The sequence below is a fragment of the Athene noctua genome, chromosome 2 (assembly GCF_965140245.1).
Source record: "Athene noctua chromosome 2, bAthNoc1.hap1.1, whole genome shotgun sequence".
NCBI lineage: Eukaryota > Metazoa > Chordata > Aves > Strigiformes > Strigidae > Athene > Athene noctua.
The window spans coordinates 110,039,245-110,062,148 of record NC_134038.1 but is presented as its reverse complement, the minus strand read 5'-3'; the positions used below and the strand labels follow the sequence as shown (position 1 = coordinate 110,062,148).

Here is a 22,904-nt window from a genome sequence, read left to right as displayed (position 1 = left end):
CCCATAGCGTGGTCGGTGGCTTCATGAAGTACATTGTTCATTATATAGTGCTTGTCTGAACTTGCGCTGCATGTTCCACACAGGAGTGCTCCATCTTTTGAAAGACTCTGTACTGGGAAAAAACAGAACAGGGACTGTTAAACCACTGTATTTTTATCCTAAGCTTTTTACTGCTTACTTGTTCTTACCTTCTGTGATATTACACCTTTAGGTTTTTTTCGAACTATGAGTAGTGTTAAACAATGTTAGTGTTGTAAAATATACTGCCAGTACTTAAGACTTTAAAGTTACAGGACACTTGCTCATAGCTGGGAGACTATTCAGAAGGGTTGTAACCTTCTAGGTATGTTTGATCGCATTCTTTGAAGAGCTACATGACTTATGAATAACCATGCTGTATTTATTTGGTGTCAGCTTGTGGTGCTCATCAGCAACACTATATCCACTTATAATGAGTTGGAGGTGTCAGAAGTGATTAGAAACACAATACTGGTCACATGTTCTGGGGCAAGATTGTTTGATAAGGAATATTCTGCAGAGGAGAATGAGATTGAGAGATGGGCAGGCTGACAAATGTGAGCCACAGAGCAAGCTCCATAGGTCTCACTTTGTCCCAGTATAAGTGTGTTTGCCTTACTTCTCCAATCGTAGCATAGTGATAAAGGTAAAATTTCTCTTTGAGGACGAAATGGCCTTCTGGGAAGGCAGTGTAATTTCACTGGTAACATACCTCTGTTGCTGACTCTCTTTTTTTTCAGGGTTGATGTAATGTTAAGTATTGCAAAATCAAAATAACTTTTTTCCCAGCCTCTGGTTATTTTCAGATTTGATTCTTCCTGTGAATGACTTGAAGTTTGAGTTCTGGATTATGAGGTTAGAGGGAAAAGGTGATCTTAGGTTATGGAAGGTGTGGCTTGGACAGATTTCTTTCTCAAGTCTATCTTGCTTAATGATCCGTAGGGAGTCCTCATGTGTATACAGTATAGCAAGGATTATATTGTAGATTTGTTACATGCTTGAAAATTTCACTATTACTTGAAAAGTTACAGATACATGGTTTTATCACTTGGCAGAGTTCTTAATTTGATCCACAAGTTCCAGGAAGTATAGCAGCTTTTCTTCCTTCTCGTAACCAGCTAAAAATTAAGTAATGAATGAATGGATAACAGTTGAGGTTATTTCACTTATCTTTCTTTGTATTCCTGTCCTGTGCCTCTTTACCTTTCATGGTTATCTATTCAGATTTGCATAGTTCAGTTAAACAGGAGTCTTGGGACAGGATCACAGAAGGGGAGCACAAAAGGAAATCTTTCCTCACACCAAATTCCGGCTGGGGCAATCCTGGGAAATTCAGGGTAAAGTCAAACAACTACAGAGTTGCACTTTCACCTGTTTTACATGCAGACTAGCTCAGATCCCTTCTGTATTGACTTTGGGATTACATGGCCAACTGAAGTGGCAGTTTGGCATTTCAGTGGAGATGGGGGAGGGCTGCCCTCAGTGTGTAGCAATAAAGGCAAATAAGGGCATCTTTTGTCAAATGCTTTTCTTTCAGACTTTTTTGGCTGAATCTGTATAGTTGATTTAGAAAGGGTTTTTCCTCATTTGCCAGTTAAGGAAGTTTGATTCCTTTTGTCTGTCTAGATTTAAGCTGCATGATTGCACTGCTCCATCTGTTCAGTCATGACAATATACAGAGAGGTTGTGTGATCTTAAGCTAAAATTAACATCTTAAGAAGCATGAGCTTAAAAATTTGAGAACTTGTACATTAAGTAGTATGGCTTTTGTCAAAATTTAAATGTTTCCTGGGAATATCTGTTAGAACAATTTAGATTTTGAAGATGAGATTCATAGTATTTGTGTTGCATTACCTGCAATATGTCAGTCTGTTTCTTTTACCTGTTTGGTCAGTTCCTTTTCTACAGGGGTAATAAATTCACTGATTAAGTTTCTGGTGGTTGGTTTGTTTGTTTTTTAATTAAATATTTGTCATATAATGTAAACTTTTAGTTCTTATAAAGCAAATAATAACTGTATTTCTTGCATCTGGAGTTGATAAGCGTTAGTTAGTAAGCCACAGTTACTCACTTCCTAAAAGATCCCTTAGGTAATTTAGATGTGATCAGTGTCACTTGAAATTATGAACTGCTGGATACTGTTGTCTGCTGTTGAAACTGGGAATTTGAAATATATCACCATCAAGATAAGAGGTGTAATTGCGAATTAGTGGTAGGACAGAATGGATGTTTTGTCCTAATAAAGCTGATAATTAAGCAGGATAAGAGGATTGGGAATAGCTTTAGCTGATCCGTAGTCTTACAGGGAATAAACCAAAAAAGCTGTAGATTAAATTTTAGAGTATACAGACTGCCTCAGCTTTCTCTTAATTTGGTAAAGATTCCACATCTGACATGATGGTGAAAAAACTTAATTCTGAAAGTACTAGCTATATGAAACAGTCCTGTACCTCATGTCTTACAAATGTGACCAACTTATCTGATGGGGATCTGTTAGTATCAAGTTCTGAACTGCGGCACTAAGTAATTTTAAATGCAATATTCCTTCTACAGGATGAATACTCCATATTTCCTCAGACATACTCCATAGACATCAATGGCTACATTCTTGTTTATTCAGTCACATCAATAAAAAGGTAATAAAATCTGTTGTGTTCTTCTGGTTCAGATATTAACCAGATATATTCTGGGTTCAGCTCCTGCTTCTGCTGTATTTTCTTTACACGTATTTAATTCATTTAATCTCTCTTTCCCTTAGAAGTATAATGAAAATTAATGTTTTTTTCAGAAATTCCCCCTCAGATCCAAATGTCACAGACACTTTGCAGACTAATATGCAGGGTACCATGTAAGAAATGAAACAGTGCTGAACTACATTGTTGTGAGGTGTAAGTACAAGTACATAGAATGATTTCAGGAATAAGTAGAGTTCATTGCTCTAGCATCTGATACAAAGGCAGACTTAAATGTACAGTGCCCTTTAGGTTCATATTTATGTCAAGTACACAGTTGCTAGATCAGTCCTCTCAGCCTTGTAGCTCATTACAGTACTTAAATTTCTTTGGTTTCTTGTCTTGGATTGTTCTGTTTAACCATCAAAAATTTTCATATAAGTAGCAATGTATGACTTCTGGCCTGTAGACTCACTCTTGACATGCAGCAGCCAATAATCTTATTTCAGAATTTAGTCAGAATGTCTGTTTTGTCCTTGCTGTTAGCTGTCCATTCTGACATGAGGACAAAGCCTCTTGTAGCTGGAGTCATTTACTTGCAAGATGCATCTCAGCCTTCATAAGGCTTTGTCATCTTCTGTTATTTTGTCCCTTTCTCTGGTCATCTTGCTTTAAGTACTGGTCATTCTTGAATAAGTTTTCATTTTCTAATACTGTACAGCATCTTTATGACAGCCAAAATAATCTTGTTTTCTTAAGTTTTTGAGTAAAATGGTTAAGACCTTAGACCTTTCACTCTCAGCAAGTAGAAGAGAAATTGATGTTTCCCTTCTACTTGCAAGGAAACTGATCAACTTTATACGAGCGCTGAAGCATTCCATGTCTTTTCCTCTGAATCAGACAAAACTGGTCATCTCAAATGCTCTTTAGTAGACCAGCTTGCCTCATGGCACTTCTGAGCTTCTCAAAGGAAGGAATACAGTCTGGTTACAAACTTCTGTTGCTTGCAAGGTCTTTAATGTTGAACAGATTTTCACAGTCCTTCATCCTCACTTTTCATCATTAGTTCTGAAGTAGTGAAGGGCAAGCATGTGTGATCTGGAGGAAATGCAGCGGACATTAGGCTTTCATGTGTGTCTAGAGATACTAAACTACCTAACTCTTTTTTTAAATCAGAGTTTCAGTGTTGGTACTGACCAACTTGTATAAAATAGGAGTTAGTATTCTCACTCAGCCTTAAGCAGACAATCTTTCACTCCTAAAGTGATCAGAAAAATATTCATTGATAAGTGGTACTGTGAGGACAAAAATATCTTTGGCTAAAATCAGTATAGATCACTTGGGAGACTTCTGCAGCTTCTGCTGTTTCCTGATTGGCAGCTAAAGGACATGTTCTTTTTCAGCTACTCCAGTTGTCTCATGATGTCTTGAGCTTAGAAACACAGATGAAGAAATTAAAATCTCTTCTCTGTGGTAGTATTCAATCAGTTAAAATAGAAACCAAATCCTAGTGAAAATGCTAACAAGATACGTTAGGACTGTAGGTAGATAGTCTTTTCATCAGTATTGTAGTCTCAACTTATTCCAAGGTTTTTTTGTTTCTTCCTTTAAATTTCAAAAGTATCAATGCTCCTGTCTTGTTCAATTCCTTATGTTTTCCATCAAGACTGTTTAGGCAATAGGAAAGGTCTTCCACAATACTCTGGTAATTTAGATGACTTGCCTGGACAATCAAATTACAGTCACCATCTGTCTTGACTTCTGTCAAAGCATGTATATTGATCTGAGTATTCATCCAGCAGCGTTGAGAGCTTTGACAGCAAACTTAATAGAAATGCCCTTTAAAAATTACCATCTTTCCTGCTAACCTCCAGTGGGAAGTTTAAATGGAACTTGAAAAAAAGCTAATGCCCTACATTTTTTGTGTTCCCAGGCTCTCAGCAGCAAGGTTACTGGAAGGCTTTTGCTCTAGTTCAGCTTAATTAAATTCCGATTTTGTCTCTTGGTAGGTTCCATGATTTTGTGTAACATGTTTATCTGACAGCTAGTAATTTTTTTTGTTGTATTTCACACATTGAACAGTTTGCTGTAGCCTTATTTGCTTGACAGAACAGGAAAAGACCTTACAGTCTCCAGATCTCTCGCTGTTTCGCGACTTGATGTAATGATACTCTCTGATTTGGCCAATATCTGTCTTAAAGTGTGTCTCTGCTCCTTCTAGCCTTACTAACTTGAAGAGCTTTCTAGAACATAAATTGATCTTGCCAAGCCAATTTCATTCCTGGCAGTTTTTAGCAACTTGTTTCTGTGTCAGAATTGTGTTTGAGTTTAAATAGCATTTCTCTTGGTTTCCACCTTGATCTGTTAAGGAAGAACAGGTTTCTATTTGTAGTATTGTTACTAAAAACGGAGCTTGTGAACTATCCTAGGCAAGCAGATAGGTACACAGAATTAGGAAATGAAGAGCCTAGGTTGAACAAGAACACTTTGCAGCATTGTGCACTGGAATGTCAGGTGAGGAATTACCAGGGTGCTTTGCTGTGGTGTGGTGTTTTTCTGGCCATGCTGGAAACAACACACCTAATAGCGGAAAGGAAACTGTGATCGTACTGTGTTAGTGATTCAGTTATCCTTTGGCTAGTATGCTAGGTCTTTCCTGTTGCTTCAGACTGAGAAACGGTTTTGTGGTCTATAGCAGGGGTTGTTTTTTGTAGTATTTTTATTCATTCAGCTTGTAGGGTCACCTAGTTCTCTGTATAGCAGTGCCTTTCAACTTTGTCACAGCCAGCCTCCATTTAACTCAATTTTTAAATAATGATAAGAATGAAAGTCCAAGGCAAGTTCTCAAGACCAGAATTTCACTAATACCTTTTCTGCCTAAGTTCTTTGTAACCCTAAAGTCCTTTCACCTAGTCCGCATTTTTATGTAATCTCTAGTATCACACTTGAGTTACTAATAGTAAATTGTGGCAAAGTCACACTTCTGTTTGCAAATAACTCATTTTCTTGATAGAATATGTTAAAACTATTAGCTGGACGTAGAGAAGTGTTGCGTTCTACTCAGTCTTGATAGTTACTCCTGAAGTCAGACAGATTGACAGAAAATCCTTCTTAATATGGTAGCATTTACTTCTGTTCCAGAAGTAAAGATTTATAATGATAGCTTGAATAGCAGTGTTTTTAGACACCAGTTCTTTGAGAGGTCTGAGTTGGAAGTATGTTTGAGTGCTGCTCTATTTAAGAGTTTCAATTCTAATTGAAATGCAGTGCAAGTCATGATACTGCCTGTAGCTAACAATCTTGGAAATTGAAAAAGTTTTGGTCCCTTTTTTATGGTCTAGTAGTGTGTCTCATCTGTGAGCCTGTGCCCCTCTCTCAAAACAAATCTGAATTGTGCACTTCATGTACCAGCATTTTTTCCATAATGTAATTAGAAGAGCACAACATCTGCTCTTCAGCCCCGTTTATAAGTTGTTCTCAAAAGTACTAAATGTCAAATGCAGTGGATTTTGTTAGTGAGGTTTCTGGCTTCTTGGTATTTCACAGTACTGCTTCTATCTTCTGTCATCCAAACTTCATGTACATGGTAGGTGAACAGACAACAAGTATTTGAATAACCACTCTTTTGATGCCATCTTGCAGATCAGTTTACTCACTTTCTATAGAAAATTAGAGTTAAGACTTTTTCTAGCTTTCGCATAAATAAAACGAAAGAATTCTATATGAACTAAACGTTCTTAAATAATGTATTCTTTCAAGATGAAGTGTGCTTAACTAAATAGTTTTCTTTGAAACCTCTTTAATTTGACATGCTCATCCAGGGCTGCTGGGCTCTAGCTGTTAAATTTCTTACTGCAGATGAGAGGTGGGAGGGACATTTAGTGATTCTCTTAGATGCATCAGTCCTGGGTAATGTTACTTATTTCTGCAAATATCGTAATTGGGAAAGCTGTAATGGTAGGCATAGGCTAGTTGTCGCTGCTTCTGGGACCATTTTTTCTGTTGTACACAAATCGGTAAGACTTGCGGCATCTTTGTAGTTCTGCCACTATACATAGAGTAAGTTTTAAACGCAGCAGCTTACATATGCATTTAATTGCTTGTGTTATTGGGTATTAAGGATAAACATTGGAGTGCATGTGTGACTTCATCCCTTTATTTTGCAGTTTTGAAGTGATAAAAGTTATCCATGGCAAGTTATTGGATATGGTGGGAAAAGTCCAGTAAGTAGTGACACTTTCATCTCATTTCATTGCAGGCATGTTACTAGTACTTTGTTCAGTATACTGTAACTGTTCTGAAGTTCTGAACTTTCTTTCACAGAATACCTATTATGCTGGTTGGAAATAAAAAAGACCTGCATATGGAACGGTATGTGAACTCCAGTATGTGTGAAATGCAAGACAGCAGCCGGCATTCCTGTGGCTGCAATGCACTACTTTTGTTCTTGGCTTTCTAGAACTAAAATCAAATTGTAGGTTAAAATGAGGTTCTGGCAAAGAAATCGTGTCCAGAATGTGAACTAGGAGCTGTGAACTTTTGTTGTAATGTTAGCTTTTGCTATAAGGTTCCAGGACAGTCATTTCACACTTCAGGTTTTTTTCAAAACAAGGAACAGAAATGTTTTTTTCACAACTATAAAATACCAGATGATATTACAGGTTAGGGAAACAAAGCAGTATTTGGGGTCAGCTGCTCTTCTGGGTCACATAGCAGTTTTACCTGGCCCAGTAGTGTATTTGACAGCAGCCAAAAGCAAATGCTTCAGATCAGACTTCACAGAACATTCCTGTTACATGCATTTATGTGCTTCAGTACACTGAGGTCTTTCCTGATGTATCAAATTCCGATTCTTTTGCAAGTTATAAACATACTTTTTTTTCTTTGGTCAGGGTGATCAGCTATGAAGAAGGGAAAGCTTTAGCAGAATCCTGGAATGCAGCTTTCTTGGAATCTTCTGCTAAAGAAAATCAGGTAATGGACTTAAGATTCACTTTATTTGAATATCAATGGAATGGAATTACTCATAGTTTCACTTAATAAAGGAAGCTAAAATATTTTGCATGTACTCTACAGATATTTTGCATAGATGGTTGGAAACAAAATGGCTGTCTGCATTCAGGTTTAGGTATACAAGTTTTTCCACGCAACTGTAATTGGAAAAAGGAAGTGAAGAACTGAAAGTTAAGCTTCACTGAACATAGCAGAACACTTAGTGACAAACTAAAACTTGAATCCACGTGGTTGGTGGAACAGGGTCTGTGATCTGCTGCAGTTACTTTAAATAGAAGCTCATTGCAGTTGCAGAGGAGTGAGTTGGTATAAGGGGATGAACCTCATGTTTAAAGGTGCTAGGCAAGGCTCAGTCTCTCTTAACGTGGGGAACAATCATTTTGTGGGTCCATGGGGTAGGGGGAAAGCAAACAAAAATGTTAGAATACAGCAGAGGCTGTCAGATGCTACTGTGATAAAGCTGTAGTGAAGTTGCACAGTCTGATGCAACATAGCCCGCACACATTTTACACACATTGGTTTCTTGTCACAGAAAGGACACGTTTAATTACATGTTAAATAACAATTTACTCTTGATTGCTCCAACTTTCCTTAAAAAGGTCTCCTAATTATGTTCTGGTATTTGAATTTGTTCTGTAACTGCTAATATTTTGTCATTGGTTACATTGGTTACCTTACATATCTAAGCTGCAAGAGCCTCCTAGTTTGGGCTTGAAGTAATGGATAACTGCTGCAGATCAGAGTGGATGCGTTTTCCCCCCCCTTATAGGTCTCAACAACATCAAAGCTTTTTTGCTTTTTGAAAATACAGACATATGATAAGGTCAAAAGGACATTGTCAGGCTAGTTTTAAACAAATGAATCCTTATGCAGAAGAAATGCTTACGTTGTCTCACATTTAACCTAGTATATTACATCCTTCGCCTCCTTGATAACATCAGCACAGTCAAAAGGGCAATCTTATAGGACAGGACCTGTTTACACAGCCTTTCTTTTCCTCTCCACTGTCTCGGAAAGCAAAACAGATCGCTTTTGTGCAGTGTCTGTTGTCAACAATTCCAGGAGTTACTTGAGTAAAGTTGGATTTTCCCTTGAATGAAAACTTGAATTTTTTTTCCCTCCAGATATGGAGCACTTTGGAGCTAGTTTATCAATGTTTCTGGCTAACAGTTGCATTAGCCTTGTCAAAATTGGGCATGATGAAAGCATGAAATTTCTCAGCATCTTCTTTGTATTGTTGGAGAGCTTCAAATGCATACCCAGGGAAATTTAAATTGACAGTGTAGAGAATAAACCAGTTAAAAGCATCTGATTCCCCCCTCCCCTTTATTTTAAATGACTCAATACTTCTGGATTAGGCAAAGCTATTTTCTGTACTGTTTTTCTTTTAGCTTATGTTTGCAATGTGTAACAACATAGCAATTCATATCTAGTAGAATATCTTACTGATAACTTCTCTGAAGTTTGTATTGTTCTCGATTCAAGAAAAAAAAGTTGGGTATATTTATGTAAAGAAGCCACAAACTTTATATGATGTTTGGCATGTTTTGCATATTAAATTGCTGCACTAACAAAGTCCCATTGACTGTCCATGTATTTGTGTCTGTTCCTTAGTCTCAGGCTGTCTGTACTGAGTTATGCTGCCAACTGAAATTTATATAGCAAACTTTGTAGCCTTCAAGGAAATCAGAACAGCAATTTTATGTCAGATATTCAAAATTCCGTACAGCACTGTACAGATCCCACGAAAAAAAAAATCACAAGTTGTGTTCATTCCTGCTGTCAAAGGTGTTCTTACCAGATCTTCTTTTCAGCAGGATCCTTCAGAACAGTAATTGTGGGTCACTATAAATCCAGAGGGACAGAATTTAGACATGAGTTGTTGATTGCTTGAACACAATTCCTCCTTCATGCCTCTTACATAATACCCTTGGTAAATTTGTCTGGCTTTAGAAGTTTGGAAGGTCATATGGCACTTCTGAGGTGTGTGCCCACAGCATGTTACCATCTTTCAGGCTCTCTGGTGTGCTTCCTTTGGAGGCTTGGGATGTATGGAAGAAAGTGTGAAGGAGCCCAAAACTGGGGCAGCTGCCTTAGTTTTCTTGCAAACAGTTCACAGAACCATCTAGGTTGGAAAAGACCTTGAAGATCATCTAGTCCAACCATTAACCTAACACTGACAGTTCCCAACTACACCATATCCCTCAGTGCTGTGTCAACCGGAAGGAATTGCAGAGGAATTGCATCTCTGAAGAGATGGAAGATTGATCTTTGAGAGCAAAATGTGGAGTCTAGAGCTGTTGTGATGGCTAGGGGGAACAGGAGATCCCAGGCATGGTAGCATCCCTTCCTGTGAGTTAGACCAGGAGCATGTCTGAACTTGTGAGGTTTTTTTCTTCCACATTCTAATTTTCAGGATCAAGCCAGCTGATATATAGACTTCTATCAAGACAGGATAACTTCTCTTACTCTGAAACTGTCTCTGGTTTGTGGATAAAAGGGTTTATTTTGAACTTACTAACAGGGCTTGTTTCATTCTCCTGGTACCAAATGTTCACCTTACATAAGACAACATTACTGGAAAAAGTAGTCTGTCAGCACTTTTTGCTTGGAGGTTGGTCCAGATCATCACCTGTGCTGACTTGGTTCATCAAATGTAACTTGCCTACTGAGATTAAGTCCAAACTCCTTCCAAAACTGTTTCAGATACTGTTTGCTTTAGAGAAAGCTAATTTCATGCTTAAAGGGATGAGCTGGACTGGCTTGGGAATTTAGAGCTTAAAAATTTCAGCAGAGAGCTCAGACAAACCTTCCTGACAGGGGGAAGTTTGTTAATCCTTTCTCTCTAAAACCTAGCCATCTGTATTTGGTGGGTGTGGAGTAAAAGTGTGACAGTTTCTAGTATGCTGGTCTGAAACTGGTTTGGTACGTGATGTTCTTTGCAGCAGCGAGGAGAGTAGGTCTCCTTGCTACAGGAGTTAGGCTGAAGTTGATCAGCTATGTGGTCTATCCTTTGTAACATCTCTGTCTGCAAGGAATTGCTGAAAACGGGGAAGATATTCCCTATAACAGGTTCTGATAGTAAAGGGCTCCTTTCCCCCTCCAAGGGGGTGCGAGAGCATTGACTCTTCTCCCTTCCTGCTTTGGCCAAAAGTCTTTTTTTGGAGCATCTGTGAGAGTCCTAGGAGCATAGCCTTACTATATCGGGCAACTATAATAGTTGTATAGATTAACTTCAGCAAACTAGACCTATTCTGCCAGGAGTTATCAAAAGATACCACGTATTCAGAAATGGCATGACTTTGAATAGATGGAAAGCAAGAGGCAAAGATCAGAGCTGTGGTGATGATAAATGGTAGCAGTTGGAAAGAGTTCTCAAGGTCAAATATACTTGAGGCTGTGTATCAGCTTCCCCAGACAAGGGTGACCTGGTAGGACTTTTGGAGGAGCCTGCATATCAGCAACACATCAGTCATCTAGGGAAATCCTTGGGCTTTGAGAAGACAATTCTGAGACTTAATGGAAAAGATCTCTTCTAGATTACTGCTGGGCTATTACTGTCATATCTTCTCATGCTCCTTAATTACTACCAGGTAGGTTGAACTGCTTTGGCTAATTTCAGAAGCTTCAATCCTTTCTTGTGGAATTCCTTACTGTTTCACCTAAGCCATAGTATATTGCTTTATTTTAATCCTAAAGCAGACAAATTGCATTCATCCAGTTACTCAAAATTCATTAGATAAACTTGTTTTAGAAGGTGCAAGGAAGTAGCAAAAAATATACTTCTCATCAAAATGGAGCTCTCTTAAAAAGCAATTGCTTGGGCATTGCTTCTATTTCAAGAGCAACTTCATCTTCAAGCTCAGAAGAATTCAGCGTGCAGTAAATGCTTCAGAGTGGTTTGGGATCTTAGTCCCCCCTCCAGGGGGCTGATGTGTTTACCTAAGAGTGTGTTTGGACTGGCAAAGGGTGAGAGGAAAAGCCTCTCTTCCTTTACCTGACTATTGTTCAAGTTCCTTTGCCGAGTTCTGTGCCAAGATAAACTAGTAGTATGAGCGGTTGAGAGTTTCCTTTTTGAAATAAACTAACAGTTGCATAGGTGAAAACTACAGCATACCAAAGGATGACTCTGGTGGCTGTGGGCTGGATTTGGGTGTTTGCACCTTCCTACGTTGGCTCCCTCGTGCAGAGAGAATTGCACTTCCCGAGCCGTCTGTCCTGCTTGCATCAGGGGGCACACTGACTCATAGACAGGTTTGGGTTGGAAGGGACCTTAAAGATCACCTAGTTCCAACCCCTCTGCCACGGGCAGGGACACCTTCCACTAGACCAGGTTGCTCAAAGCCCCGTTGTGTTGGTTTAGGCCCTGCCAGGACCGGAGAGCACATTGCTGTTGCCCCTCCTCCACCCACAGCCGGCCTGGCTGGAAGTGAGGCACAAACCTGGGTTAAAATAAGAAGAAATTTAATACAACAGTGTGATAAACAATCTGAACAACAACAGTGGCAATGATAACAACAATAAACAGCAATAACAGTGAACAAGACAAATGATATACAGAGAAATACCGCAAATGGTCAGGGAACAAAGCTGACATGTGCTTCCCGCCACCAAGGAAAGAAAAAGTTCCCACCTGGACCTGACATCAGCATGGTATGAATAACCCGGCTGGAGATCCCTTCCCCCTCTCTCTCTGCTGGGGAAACTTAACCCTATCCTAGCTGAACCAGGACACCTGTCCAACCTGGCCTTGAACATTTCCAGGGAGGGGGCAGACACAGCTTCTCTGGGTCAACCTGTTCCAGTGTCTCAGCACCCTCACGGTGAAGAATTTCTTCCTTCTATCTAATCTAAATCCACCCTCTTTCCATTCAAAGCTGTTACTTCTTGTCCTATCAGTACATGCCCTTGTAAAAAAATCCCTCTCCAGATTTCTTGTAGGCCCCCCCTTAGGTATTGGAAGGCTCTGCAGAAGCAGTTGAGCCTCTGGTGTCTCTTGCACGGTGCTGAGCTCTCTAGGCAGCTTGTGTTTCCCAGGTTGACATCTATTTTGTTTCCTCAGGGGAGAAAGGTAGAAGAAAGCCAGATGGCTTTCCGTAGGCTAGGTGTGACCCACATTCTGTAATTGGACCATATGGAGACAGATGCATGTAAAGTCTGGCTGCGTTCTTTATTCCTTGTCACAAAACACAGCTTCCTGAGTTGTTTAAAAGCTCATTCTAAAATTCTTCAGCATATTTGGGCTGAATTACAAATTCCTAAGTGTTAACTGTAGGACAGTGATTAAACCTTCTCAGTGAATACATATTTTCTGTGAAATGAATTAACAAGCCCTGTGAACTCCTACATCTTAGTGTTTCAAACAGCTTGTCTTTGACAGAGAATGTACAGCTTCTTGGTTGACAGAACAAGCTGTGGAGGTTTTTTAATGGGTGCTTTGAGGCAGAGGTATAAGGAACTTGTGTATTAAAATGAAACCATTGAAAATTTCAACTCTAGGGAAAGTTTGGTGCAGTATATTTGTAAATCAGTATATCACCAAGTTTTGATTAAGAGAATATCCATTAGTGGGACCAGTTTGATAGCAACTGTATCCTGACTCTGGTTCTCCTAGAGTCTGATTGGCCCAGGAAATGTGTTGTATCGTTACTGGACTAATGAGCCACTTCTGTCAGATTCTGTTAGGATTGCAGGGAGACTCCATTATACAGAGGAATACTCCGTATTCAACTGAAGTAGTATTTTAAATAGTTCCGGAGATAGTACTGTGAACAAAGGGTATAAATATGGGAAACTTGAAAACTAGGTCTAATCTTGTTAAGATGGCTTTAAGGTTGTTGTGGGGCTACTTCAGTCAATGGGGTTAATTTGGAAGTGATCCAATTAAGAATTATACCTTGTGGAGGTGAAAAAACATCTGTCAGGTCAGAACAGTGTCACAAATCACAGGGTGCTCTTCAGCCTGCTGATTAAGACCAACAAACTCCCTTTTTATCTTCTTTCATAATGTGACTTTTTACATAATGAATATACTTTCCTTCTTAAGGAGTGTATGCTTGGAATTCATGAAACAGATGGCTAGAGGTTAGATAAACTTAAAATGGCATGTCTGAGATGATCAGGAGACCATTTCCAAGTTGAAGATTCACATGCTGAAGTACTGATCATACAGTAAATCTGCAGCTCAGAAATAACTGTAGAGAAGAAAAGCACTTTAGAATTGTCCTTGACTGTAGTACAGATTTATTCTTCTTAAATTACTCTTAGGCAATCTCAGATGCTGCATGTTGTAGTTGGAAGTTTCTGCAAATTCTGATGGAGGCTAGTGTATGGTTTTGAAACCCTTAAAACTGAGTGAATCCTGAAAACACCAGATTAACAGTATAAGGTACTTACTACAAGTAGCATTCATGATGATGTCCCAGACACCTTACTCTCCCTGTCTTTCAGTATCCTTAAAACCAAACAAAACCCCACGGAAAACCTAAATATGCTTCATTGAACTCTGCCGTAAAATCTCCTGAATCACACAAGTGACATCCTTTCTTAGTGTCTCTGCTTCAGTTAAACTTACTTCCATGGAAAATTGTCTTTCCATCCCAAGATTTCTAACTTGTACTCAGCATGCGTGTGTCTGGGGAAGTACTGCCCTTACGAGCCCCTGCACTCCATCTTGTCTCCTGGGGCTTCAGCAGGGGAGAGCCTTTTTCACGAGACTGCTTTGGTCTCGGTGTGGAGGGAGGAGACTTGGCGTAGACCAAGCAGAGTTGAGAGCAGAACAAATGACTCCTGCTGTGAGAGTCCTTGCTGCCTTCCCTCTGAAGGAGTGAAGGGCTCCGTAGTGCCTGTGTGGCTTGTGGTTTTGCAGAGGGACTCTGTATGACCTGTAGGTTCCATACAGTAAGCTAGGATGTTTGTGTGAGCCTGACCATATTAGCAATGGCTATCCTATAGTTCAAGCTGTTTAAAATATAAAGCCTCTTTCTCTCAGGAGGACTTTAACAAAGAATATTGCTTAATATAATATTAGGCAATGGTTAGTTTGGGTCGTGTTTTCCCCTCATGTTCTTGCACCATGTCTAATACTGGTCATAACTATTGGTAAGAAGAGAAAATCAAGAATATTAAAGTAACCCTCATACTGTGCTGTGTAAAGTCAGTGTTTAGAGCTGAAAAATCTGCTGTCTTCTGTAATTACTTAGAATCTAAAGATTATGTGGAGGAAATGAGTTAGTTTATTCTTATTATGAGTTGGTATATCTCTGGAGCAGCACAGCATCAAAATATTCAATGCTGTCAGTCACTCAGTACAAGTTTATTTAAAATAAAGATGAATTACAGTTATTAGCTCTGTTGTGCGTATGGCTTAGTTTATACTTGCCCTCCCTGCAGTGAACAAAGAAAATAGTTGAGGATTGCTCTGGAAAAGGGGTTTACACTTTTCTTCGAAAAGGTTGTGTTCAAAACTGATATTACCATATTTTCCCTCATTGATTTTGCAGTAAGTGTTGGATGTGCATTTATCTGCTGGTGTAGCCAGCAAAATTGCTAACTTTTTTACTTTTTTTCTTCCCCCCCCCCCCCCCGTAAGTGAGCAGTTTCTCCTTACCTACTAATGTTGTACTCTATCTTTGCAGACTGCCGTTGATGTTTTTAAGAGGATAATTTTGGAGGCAGAAAAAATTGATGGGGCAGCTTCACAAGGGAAGTCTTCATGCTCAGTAATGTAATTCCACTGCAAAACCTGAAAACACTGGGAATACATTCTACCTGAAGAAGCAAAACTGCCCATTATCTTTAAGGATAAACTATGCTTCTTTTTTTTATTTTTTTTTCTTCTGTTAACCTGAAAGATAAACAGTTGGTTTGGAGCCTTTCCCTTCAGATTATGTTAAACTCTGACTCCTGTGCAAATGGCTTCACTTCCATTTTCAAATTTTAAGCAATCATATTTTCAATTTATATATTGTATTTCTTAATATTATGACCAAGAATTTTACTGGCATTAATTTTTCAGTGTAGTTTGTTGGTTAGAATAATCATCAAAATGATGCATATTGTTACACTACTATTAACTAGGCTTGGATATCAGTGTTTCTTTGTGTTAAATGTATACTTGTAAATAAAATAGCTGCAAACCTTAAATGCTCTGTTTATAATTTTTTGTTGATTATTCCATATTAACTTTTTTTGTGTGAAAAAAGTTCACCTGCTGACCTTAAGAGGAGGCGTGAGATCCTTGGAACCAATGGATTGTTTGACAATTGCTTGGGAAGTCGTTTGGGAACGATCCGAACCATTTTTGCGACCAGAACTCCAGGCTGCCAAGTAGCTCAGCTGTGCTTTGTGCCTGTTTGTGGGAAGGAGACACAAGTGACACCCTTTGATTTGGAAGGGAAGGCTTGGGTTTTCAGTCAGACAACCTGCACTGTATTTTTCCTCTGTAACTAAGAGTTATGGAGTAAAGGGTACGCAGATCTCTCCCAAGAACGGGCCGCTATACCCCTGTGCTACAGACGGTTCACATGGACTTGTAACCAGGAACACTGTCAGGATGGAGTGGATTTATCCAGGTCACAAGCGTAATCTTGCTAAGAAAACAAAAATGTTATTTAAAATAAATTGCACGTCCTGAACAAATTGATGTGAGTTGTTTATCATGCATTTCTGTACTCCTACATGTGCATAGCGCTGGAAGAGGTGAGTGGTCTCCTGGCATCTGGCCATTTACAGTGTCAGAGTCCCAGTGCAGCTCTGGGCAGCTTCCCCTGACCAGTCACAAGCTTTTGCTTGGCTTTTGGACTAGAGGCTTAACAAGCCTTAATCTCTTAAGTCTGGAAACAAACTTCTTCAACTGTATATTTGAAAAAATGTGTAGTTAACTGACTTGGTATTTAAAAACAAAACAAAACCCAAAACAACACAAACAAATGAGGCTGATTTGGGGAACAGTTAATTAAATGAAATGTTTCTCATGCATTTTTGTGTCCAATGGAAAACTTAGTTTCCAGCAGGAATAAAATGGAAGGGAAGCTTGCAACCAGAGTTCGCTTTTGCATTTCAGTCTGTGCTAAAAGATACAAATTCAGCATGTCTCTTCAGTTCTTTTACAGTGCTTCCCTCATATAGAAAATGGTCTAAATCTCTCATTAACAGTGTATGTGAATTACTCTTTTCTTTGGTCACTGTGAGATTAAGTGGCTTCCTCGTAAAAGTTTATTCTTCACTTAGGATATTTCCTAGAGGTTTTGAAAGCTCATTTCTGTTACCTGAATTTTCATACCCTGTGCCAAACATGGGTTCTGTAGCAGGATGATTGTCACGCACAATAGGTTGCTGAAGTTCAGCAAAGTCAGAGTGCTCATTTAGGGAAGGCAGTACGTGCTTTGATTTCAGAACCACACTGATGTGGGGCTGTGTGGTAGGTTTCCTTCACAAGAACCTCCAGCACTGGAACAAGGGTAGTTTGACTGATAATGAAGTTGCTGAGGATTCAGATGATCTGTGCAACACTGGAACAATATGCATCTGTTTAGTAGCATCTTTCGTTGCCCAATCATGAGGCAATAGATGACTACTGCATGACTGGAGTCTGTGGCATTGCATCATGGAAACAATGTCATGTGGTCTACATCACATGGTACAAGTTCTGGAATACCAGAACCCTCAATGACCACATTTACTCTTTTTTTTTTTATATATATAAAATAGCAGCCAGGTGTGTACTGGTGATCAATCTAAAGCCTGAACTAGCTGCTGCATTGATGCCTGAGGTGTGCCAGCTGCTACAGCTTAAAAGGGAATAGATGAGGAAGTGTGCAACTTGGTAGTCCTGGGATAATCAAGGCCCTACCTTCCAGGGGTTGAGGTTTTTCAGGAGGGCTGAAAGGCAAGTGCAGGTTCTCCAGATGACTTGCAGTGGGAGCTTTCATGACTTCATGTACTGAGCACTGAGAAGCATGTACTGCTCCTATATTTTCTGAACTAGCTGAAGAATTTAATTCAACATATGTTGTTTCTCCTGTTGCTGGCTCATTCTGTAAGAAATGTAAATCATTCCACTTGTCCAAGCCTTTCTCTGCTAATGAGATCTAAAGATCAGCCATGTGCAATAGTCTTGCAGTTTTAATGAAATGTGTAGTCAAGCGTGATCAGTGAACTACTTGTCCTCTGCTGTACAGAGATTTCAGCAGGCTTCTCAGGATGGCACTTTGTAGCAGTTGGAGTCTAATAGAGGATGGGGCAGCTTCGTGCTTCTTTATACAGACTTGTAAGGACTTAAGAGCTGGCATGCGTTGGGTTCTTCTCCATGAGCCCTAAAACAGGGTGGTGGGCAATTTTGGAAGCCCTATGTTAGGTACAGAGGCAAGAAATGAGTATCTAGTAAACTGCTACTTGCCTAGAATTGATTAATTTCTACAGCTTTGGCAGCTGCCCTGATCCTTTGGAGGCTTCTGGAGGATTGTGATAAATGGTGCATGGATTAAAACATAAGTCATGAAGGAAGTAAGTTCTCTGGCCTAGGCTAGAAAAAAATTGATATATACTTAATAGGGCTCAGCCTTATTCTTAAGGGATGATCACTGGCAAACGTGAAAGTGGAAAGATCCTCTTCTTGTTGAGGAAACAAGCAGAATTTAACTATGGTTAAGTCAAATTCCCGTTGACTTGAGTGGATTTAAAATGTGCTGTTCTGGAAATGATGCCTGCCCTGCTTGTGCTTCTCTCCAACGGCTTGCTTTGCTGCATGAATACTGAGAAACCTCTCGGCATCCTGAGCCCAGGAGTGTGAGCTGTGCATCTCCTAATCTGCCCTGTGTGGAAACGCTGAGGATGAGGAAGGTGGTGGGGCTGGTGCAGCTTTGCAAGTGGAGAATGGACTGCAGGCAGAAAGGGGATACATGGTCCTTCATCTTCCTGTTCTTGTTTCTATGCATAGCAGAGTTTATCCCTGCATGCTTAACTCCACAACAGGGAAGGCTTGGAGGCAGTCTGCTTCTTCCCAGCTTCTGTAAAGTGTTAGTGAATGCACACTGGAGAAGAAAAGAGCTGGAAAAGTGTTTTTACTGCTCCCTTATGTCTGCAGTAGCTGTACTGTAGTATCTGGACCAGGCAGCCTTACGTCTTTCCTCAACCAAGGGCAGAAGACCCTCGGGTGAAATTGGACTTTGCTGAGGAAGTTCCTGCAGCGTTGGAGGCAATGGTGAAGACTTCAGGCTTTCCATTTTCTAGTTTCTTTGAACAGAGATGTTTCTATGTCTGAACTTGCACTCTCAAAGTGATCAAGGACAACCTTTGCAGTTGCCCTTGTTTCTGGCACAGGTGAGTGTAGAACATCCAGCTGGGTCAACCCCAGCTTACAGCAGTTTCCTTTGAAGTGCAAGATGGGCAGCACCCTGAAATGAAATGTAGCCAACATCACAGTGCGTATTTTTGTGTTTTCACCTTCTTTAAAAGAAATGTGCAATCTTAACACCTTTGGTGCTATAATTGTGCTGCTGCTCTGTGCAGATGTCACAGGCTGCTGCATGGTATGAGGGTGGTGCAGGTGATAATGCTTGCTGGGGTTCTGCTCATTAGCACTGTTGTGCTGTAGCTCCTCGAGGAGAAATCAACAGGTTCTAATTAGTCCTTATGCAGTGAGTACTGCTTATCGTCAGAGTATTTCACTAATACTGACTAATCTTCACAACTGCATCTAATAAGGTCAAAATTACTCCCCTTTGACAGCTGGGGAGGGGGAGTGAGAACCTTTGCACAGATGCCTTCAACTCATTATGGGCACAGTGGAAATGTGGCTAAACTAGGCCTGGGTGATGAGTGTTCTCAGCATCCAGCCTTTTCTTAGGCATCCTGTTTCCCTACTGGAACCTTTCCTTTTTGAAATAAGATGAAAACTGAAAAGACTTCACCCAAAACCCCAGGCTTTCTGATGTTTTCCAAAATTAAATCCAAATCCCATCTCAGTCAGATGCTTACTGAGATGTGTGATGAGCTGCACTAATGCTGATCCCTAGACAGAATATTACTGAAAATAAGCTTTTGCAGATTTTTTTTTCAATGTCCATCTCTGTAATGTTGCTAATAAGTATTTGGCTAAAGCTGACCAGCAGGTCCCAACTCCAAGGTGAGTAGCTATTTTTCCTAGCAGGAACCTGGCCAGATTTGAACTGTCATTCTGTGACAGGGTTTGCTCAGGCATGAGGAGGTTGTTTTAGAAATCTGTACTCCACATGGGGCGATGTGAGGTGTTGCATAGCATGGGATGGGTGGTGGGTCAGGGTGTGGGATGGCAACCCTTGGTAGAGATATTGCAGAGTCTGTGTCTTGGTACATTCACGATGAGGACAATGTGTTGAACCCAAAACCCAAAGCCATCTCCTGGCAGCTGATTCCATTTCCAGCAACAGGTGATGTCTACTGACAGTGAGGGTGTGGGTTGGAAGATCCTCTCTCTGCTTGAGTTGTTTGCAGAGATGTTCTGCTGTTAGTGTAACCAACCTCTCCTGAAGTCCTGGGAGGCAACATGTTCCCAGGCACTGGGAATGGCTTAATCACCAGAAGAAATTAGTGCTTTGGCAACTGATGTGAGGTGGGCTAGGTCTTAAGCAGCATGGATTTAATATAGAAACTCTCCCTTGAGTCATAAGGATGGTTTCTCACTCTGAGGTCTGTTGTTGCTCTGAAGTGGCCCACAAGATGTGCTCATCCTGTTTGACAGCGAGCCAAAAAAATTTCCCTGGAGAGGAGCTAGACCCATGATGGTTCCACATCTAATGAGCTGAAAGTGTCTCATACTGAGGTATGTGAAGAAATCTGTGAGCTTTTTAAAGCAAGAGAGTGTTTTGAAAGTCCTGACATAGGGATATTTCCTGTGCTGGGCCTTACGTTGCTTTGCGAAAACAAAAAGCTCCTCCAGAAGCTGAAGCATGGCCCTTTCAGAGGATGCGGTGCAACTCCTTGGCTGTTGCTCACTTAATTATTGTTTGTGGGGGGTTGTACTGGCCGTGGTAGGTACCTCTGAGCAGAATGCTAATCCTGCTCAGCCTCTGCTAAGAAATATTCCTGTTGGCATTAGCAGGGTCACTCCCAAAGATTCACCTCCAGGAGTCACGCCCTGGTCTCTTGCAATCTCTTTGTCAGAGAAGGAGCAAGTTTGGCATCTTCCTACTGTAACTGAGGTTGTTGGGCAGCATCCTTCTGCCATCACTACCTAATTGGAGATTACTGCAAGGCATATCGCTGGGCCAGACACATACAATGATCAGCATCTGCTGAGCTGCACAGAAAAATCAACCTTATAAATCCTAGGTAACATGCCATGGAAAAAGGTGGTGGCATCTCACCGCTGCATTTTGAAGACCACCCAGCCCAAGCTTTATTCTGACACAACCTTCCTCGCAACCCTGTAGCATGTAATGGAAATCACTTTGTAAGAGGACAAGAGCTGTGTTCTGGATCCTGTGTGTAGGTGGGATGTCAGGAGGAGAGTGGTGTGGTAGCCAGAAGCCACCACATTTATCCATATGGGGTGTTTTTGTCCTGGAGGGTTGAGTTCTGGTTTCTAGCATGGCTGGGTCTGTCTCTGTGACTGGTGTTGGCACAAACAATGTCCCGTGGCATCAAGTCCTTCCTGCCCCAGTTTTGTTGGGGACATAACTGCAGGGTTACAATGGATTTTATATTAACCTTGGCCATCTTATGTGGCTGAGGTGTTCAGTTTTCTCACCCCCCTGGTTCTGGCCTGAACTCTGAGCAAATCACCTCTGACTGCCTCATTCCTCTGCTCATGGCAGCAAAGGCAGTCAGGGATAGTACAACCTGGAGCTGCCCCTGTGGACATCAAGCCCAATTTCTCATTCCCTCTAAACCAAGACATGCAAAAAAAATCTCAGACCTTTGGGTTTTGTCTGTTAAAACCAAACTCTTAAACATGTAAGTTCATGTTTGTAATGCTTCATCCTTTAAAGAGCCACAGTGGAGGAAGGCTTCCTGCCATCCTGTTAGTGTGGGGCACCATGGTTGGATGTGATCCTCCACCTGGGCACGAACAGGAGGCAAGGTCTGCCCTAGCATCACGTGCCTGAAAAGCTGCTAGTGGCCACTGGCTCCTCAGGCTGCTCTTTTCTCTCTTCCATTGGCAGCCTTTCCATCCTTTTCAAGTAATTAAGGGGCGTTGTCCAGGGATTACAATTTGCCATTCTTCAATATTCTTTTTTTCTTGTAGTTTCCCTTTTCTCTAGAGATGGGTCCTTTGTTGTTTCATGTCTTTAACATGGTTTCTCAAAGAAATGACAATAAGTTTGTAATACCCTCTTTCCATCTCTCCTAAAATAGCTTTTGAACCTGTTGGACAGCTTCTAACAAATCTAACAGCTGGGCACAAGTCTCAAATATGTCATGTTCCTGCACATTTAATTAAAGCTTGCACCTTAGGACAAACAAGAAAATCCCATTATGAGACAGAGCCAGAGGAAACCAGGCTTTTGTGGTTCCATAAAATACTCCTCCTGCAGTAATGCTTGCTTTACTGGGTACTTTAGGGCCAGTTTGTCATGGATGCTGTGGGTCTTCCTCTCCAGCCACCAAACTGCTCATGGCCAATGCAAAGAGCGCGTGGGCCATTACAACCCCAGTGAATGGGAGGTGGGTCCCAACAACAACGACAGGGCCTCCTCGTCCCCCTGATGCTCCCAGCCATGACTCAGAAGAGGGACACATCTCCTTCCCTCCCAGGACACTAAGTGCAAGGCCACGGGGAGGGGCTGGTTTTGGGGATGTTACTAATGCCCCCTGCCCTGGCTGCCACTCTTCCAAGTAGGACTTTCCATGTGCTGTTACTTTTCTCACACCATCTGGTGACTAATTTAGCACCTAGAAAACAACATCAGCATTTCAATGAGGGTTTGGGTAAGGGTTTTTTTAATTAGATGAGGCTTTTCTTCATTATTTCCTGCCTCCCATCAGGATATGTAAATGTAAATAGCATTTCTACAATGCCAGGGCAGGTATACCTGCATCAGCTGAAGGATACATTTCTTCTACAAATGCAATGTGCCACCTCCCTCCTTCTTCCTCCAGCACATCCCGGTCAAAGCAATGTCTTCCAGCTCAGCCTACGTGTGCACACACACGTGGTTATTAACTTTTACATCTTAATTGAAAGGGTGGTGTACATTTAAGCTTTAGTAATTACATCCT

General features: G+C 40.7%; 1 protein-coding gene across 2 annotated transcripts in view; it reads left to right on the top strand.

The window, feature by feature from the left end:
• RHEB (Ras homolog, mTORC1 binding) overlaps positions 1–15,848 on the top strand; it is a 43,441-nt gene extending 27,593 nt beyond the window's left edge. For both annotated transcript variants that reach the window (XM_074899881.1, XM_074899882.1), the window contains 5 exons: positions 2,572–2,654; positions 6,857–6,913; positions 7,014–7,061; positions 7,583–7,664; positions 15,341–15,848. In XM_074899881.1, coding sequence (XP_074755982.1) covers positions 2,572–2,654; positions 6,857–6,913; positions 7,014–7,061; positions 7,583–7,664; positions 15,341–15,433 — 363 coding nt within the window. In that variant the 3' untranslated portion in view covers positions 15,434–15,848. The remainder of the gene's footprint in view (positions 1–2,571; positions 2,655–6,856; positions 6,914–7,013; positions 7,062–7,582; positions 7,665–15,340) is intronic.
• Positions 15,849–22,904: the final 7,056 nt, after the last annotated feature.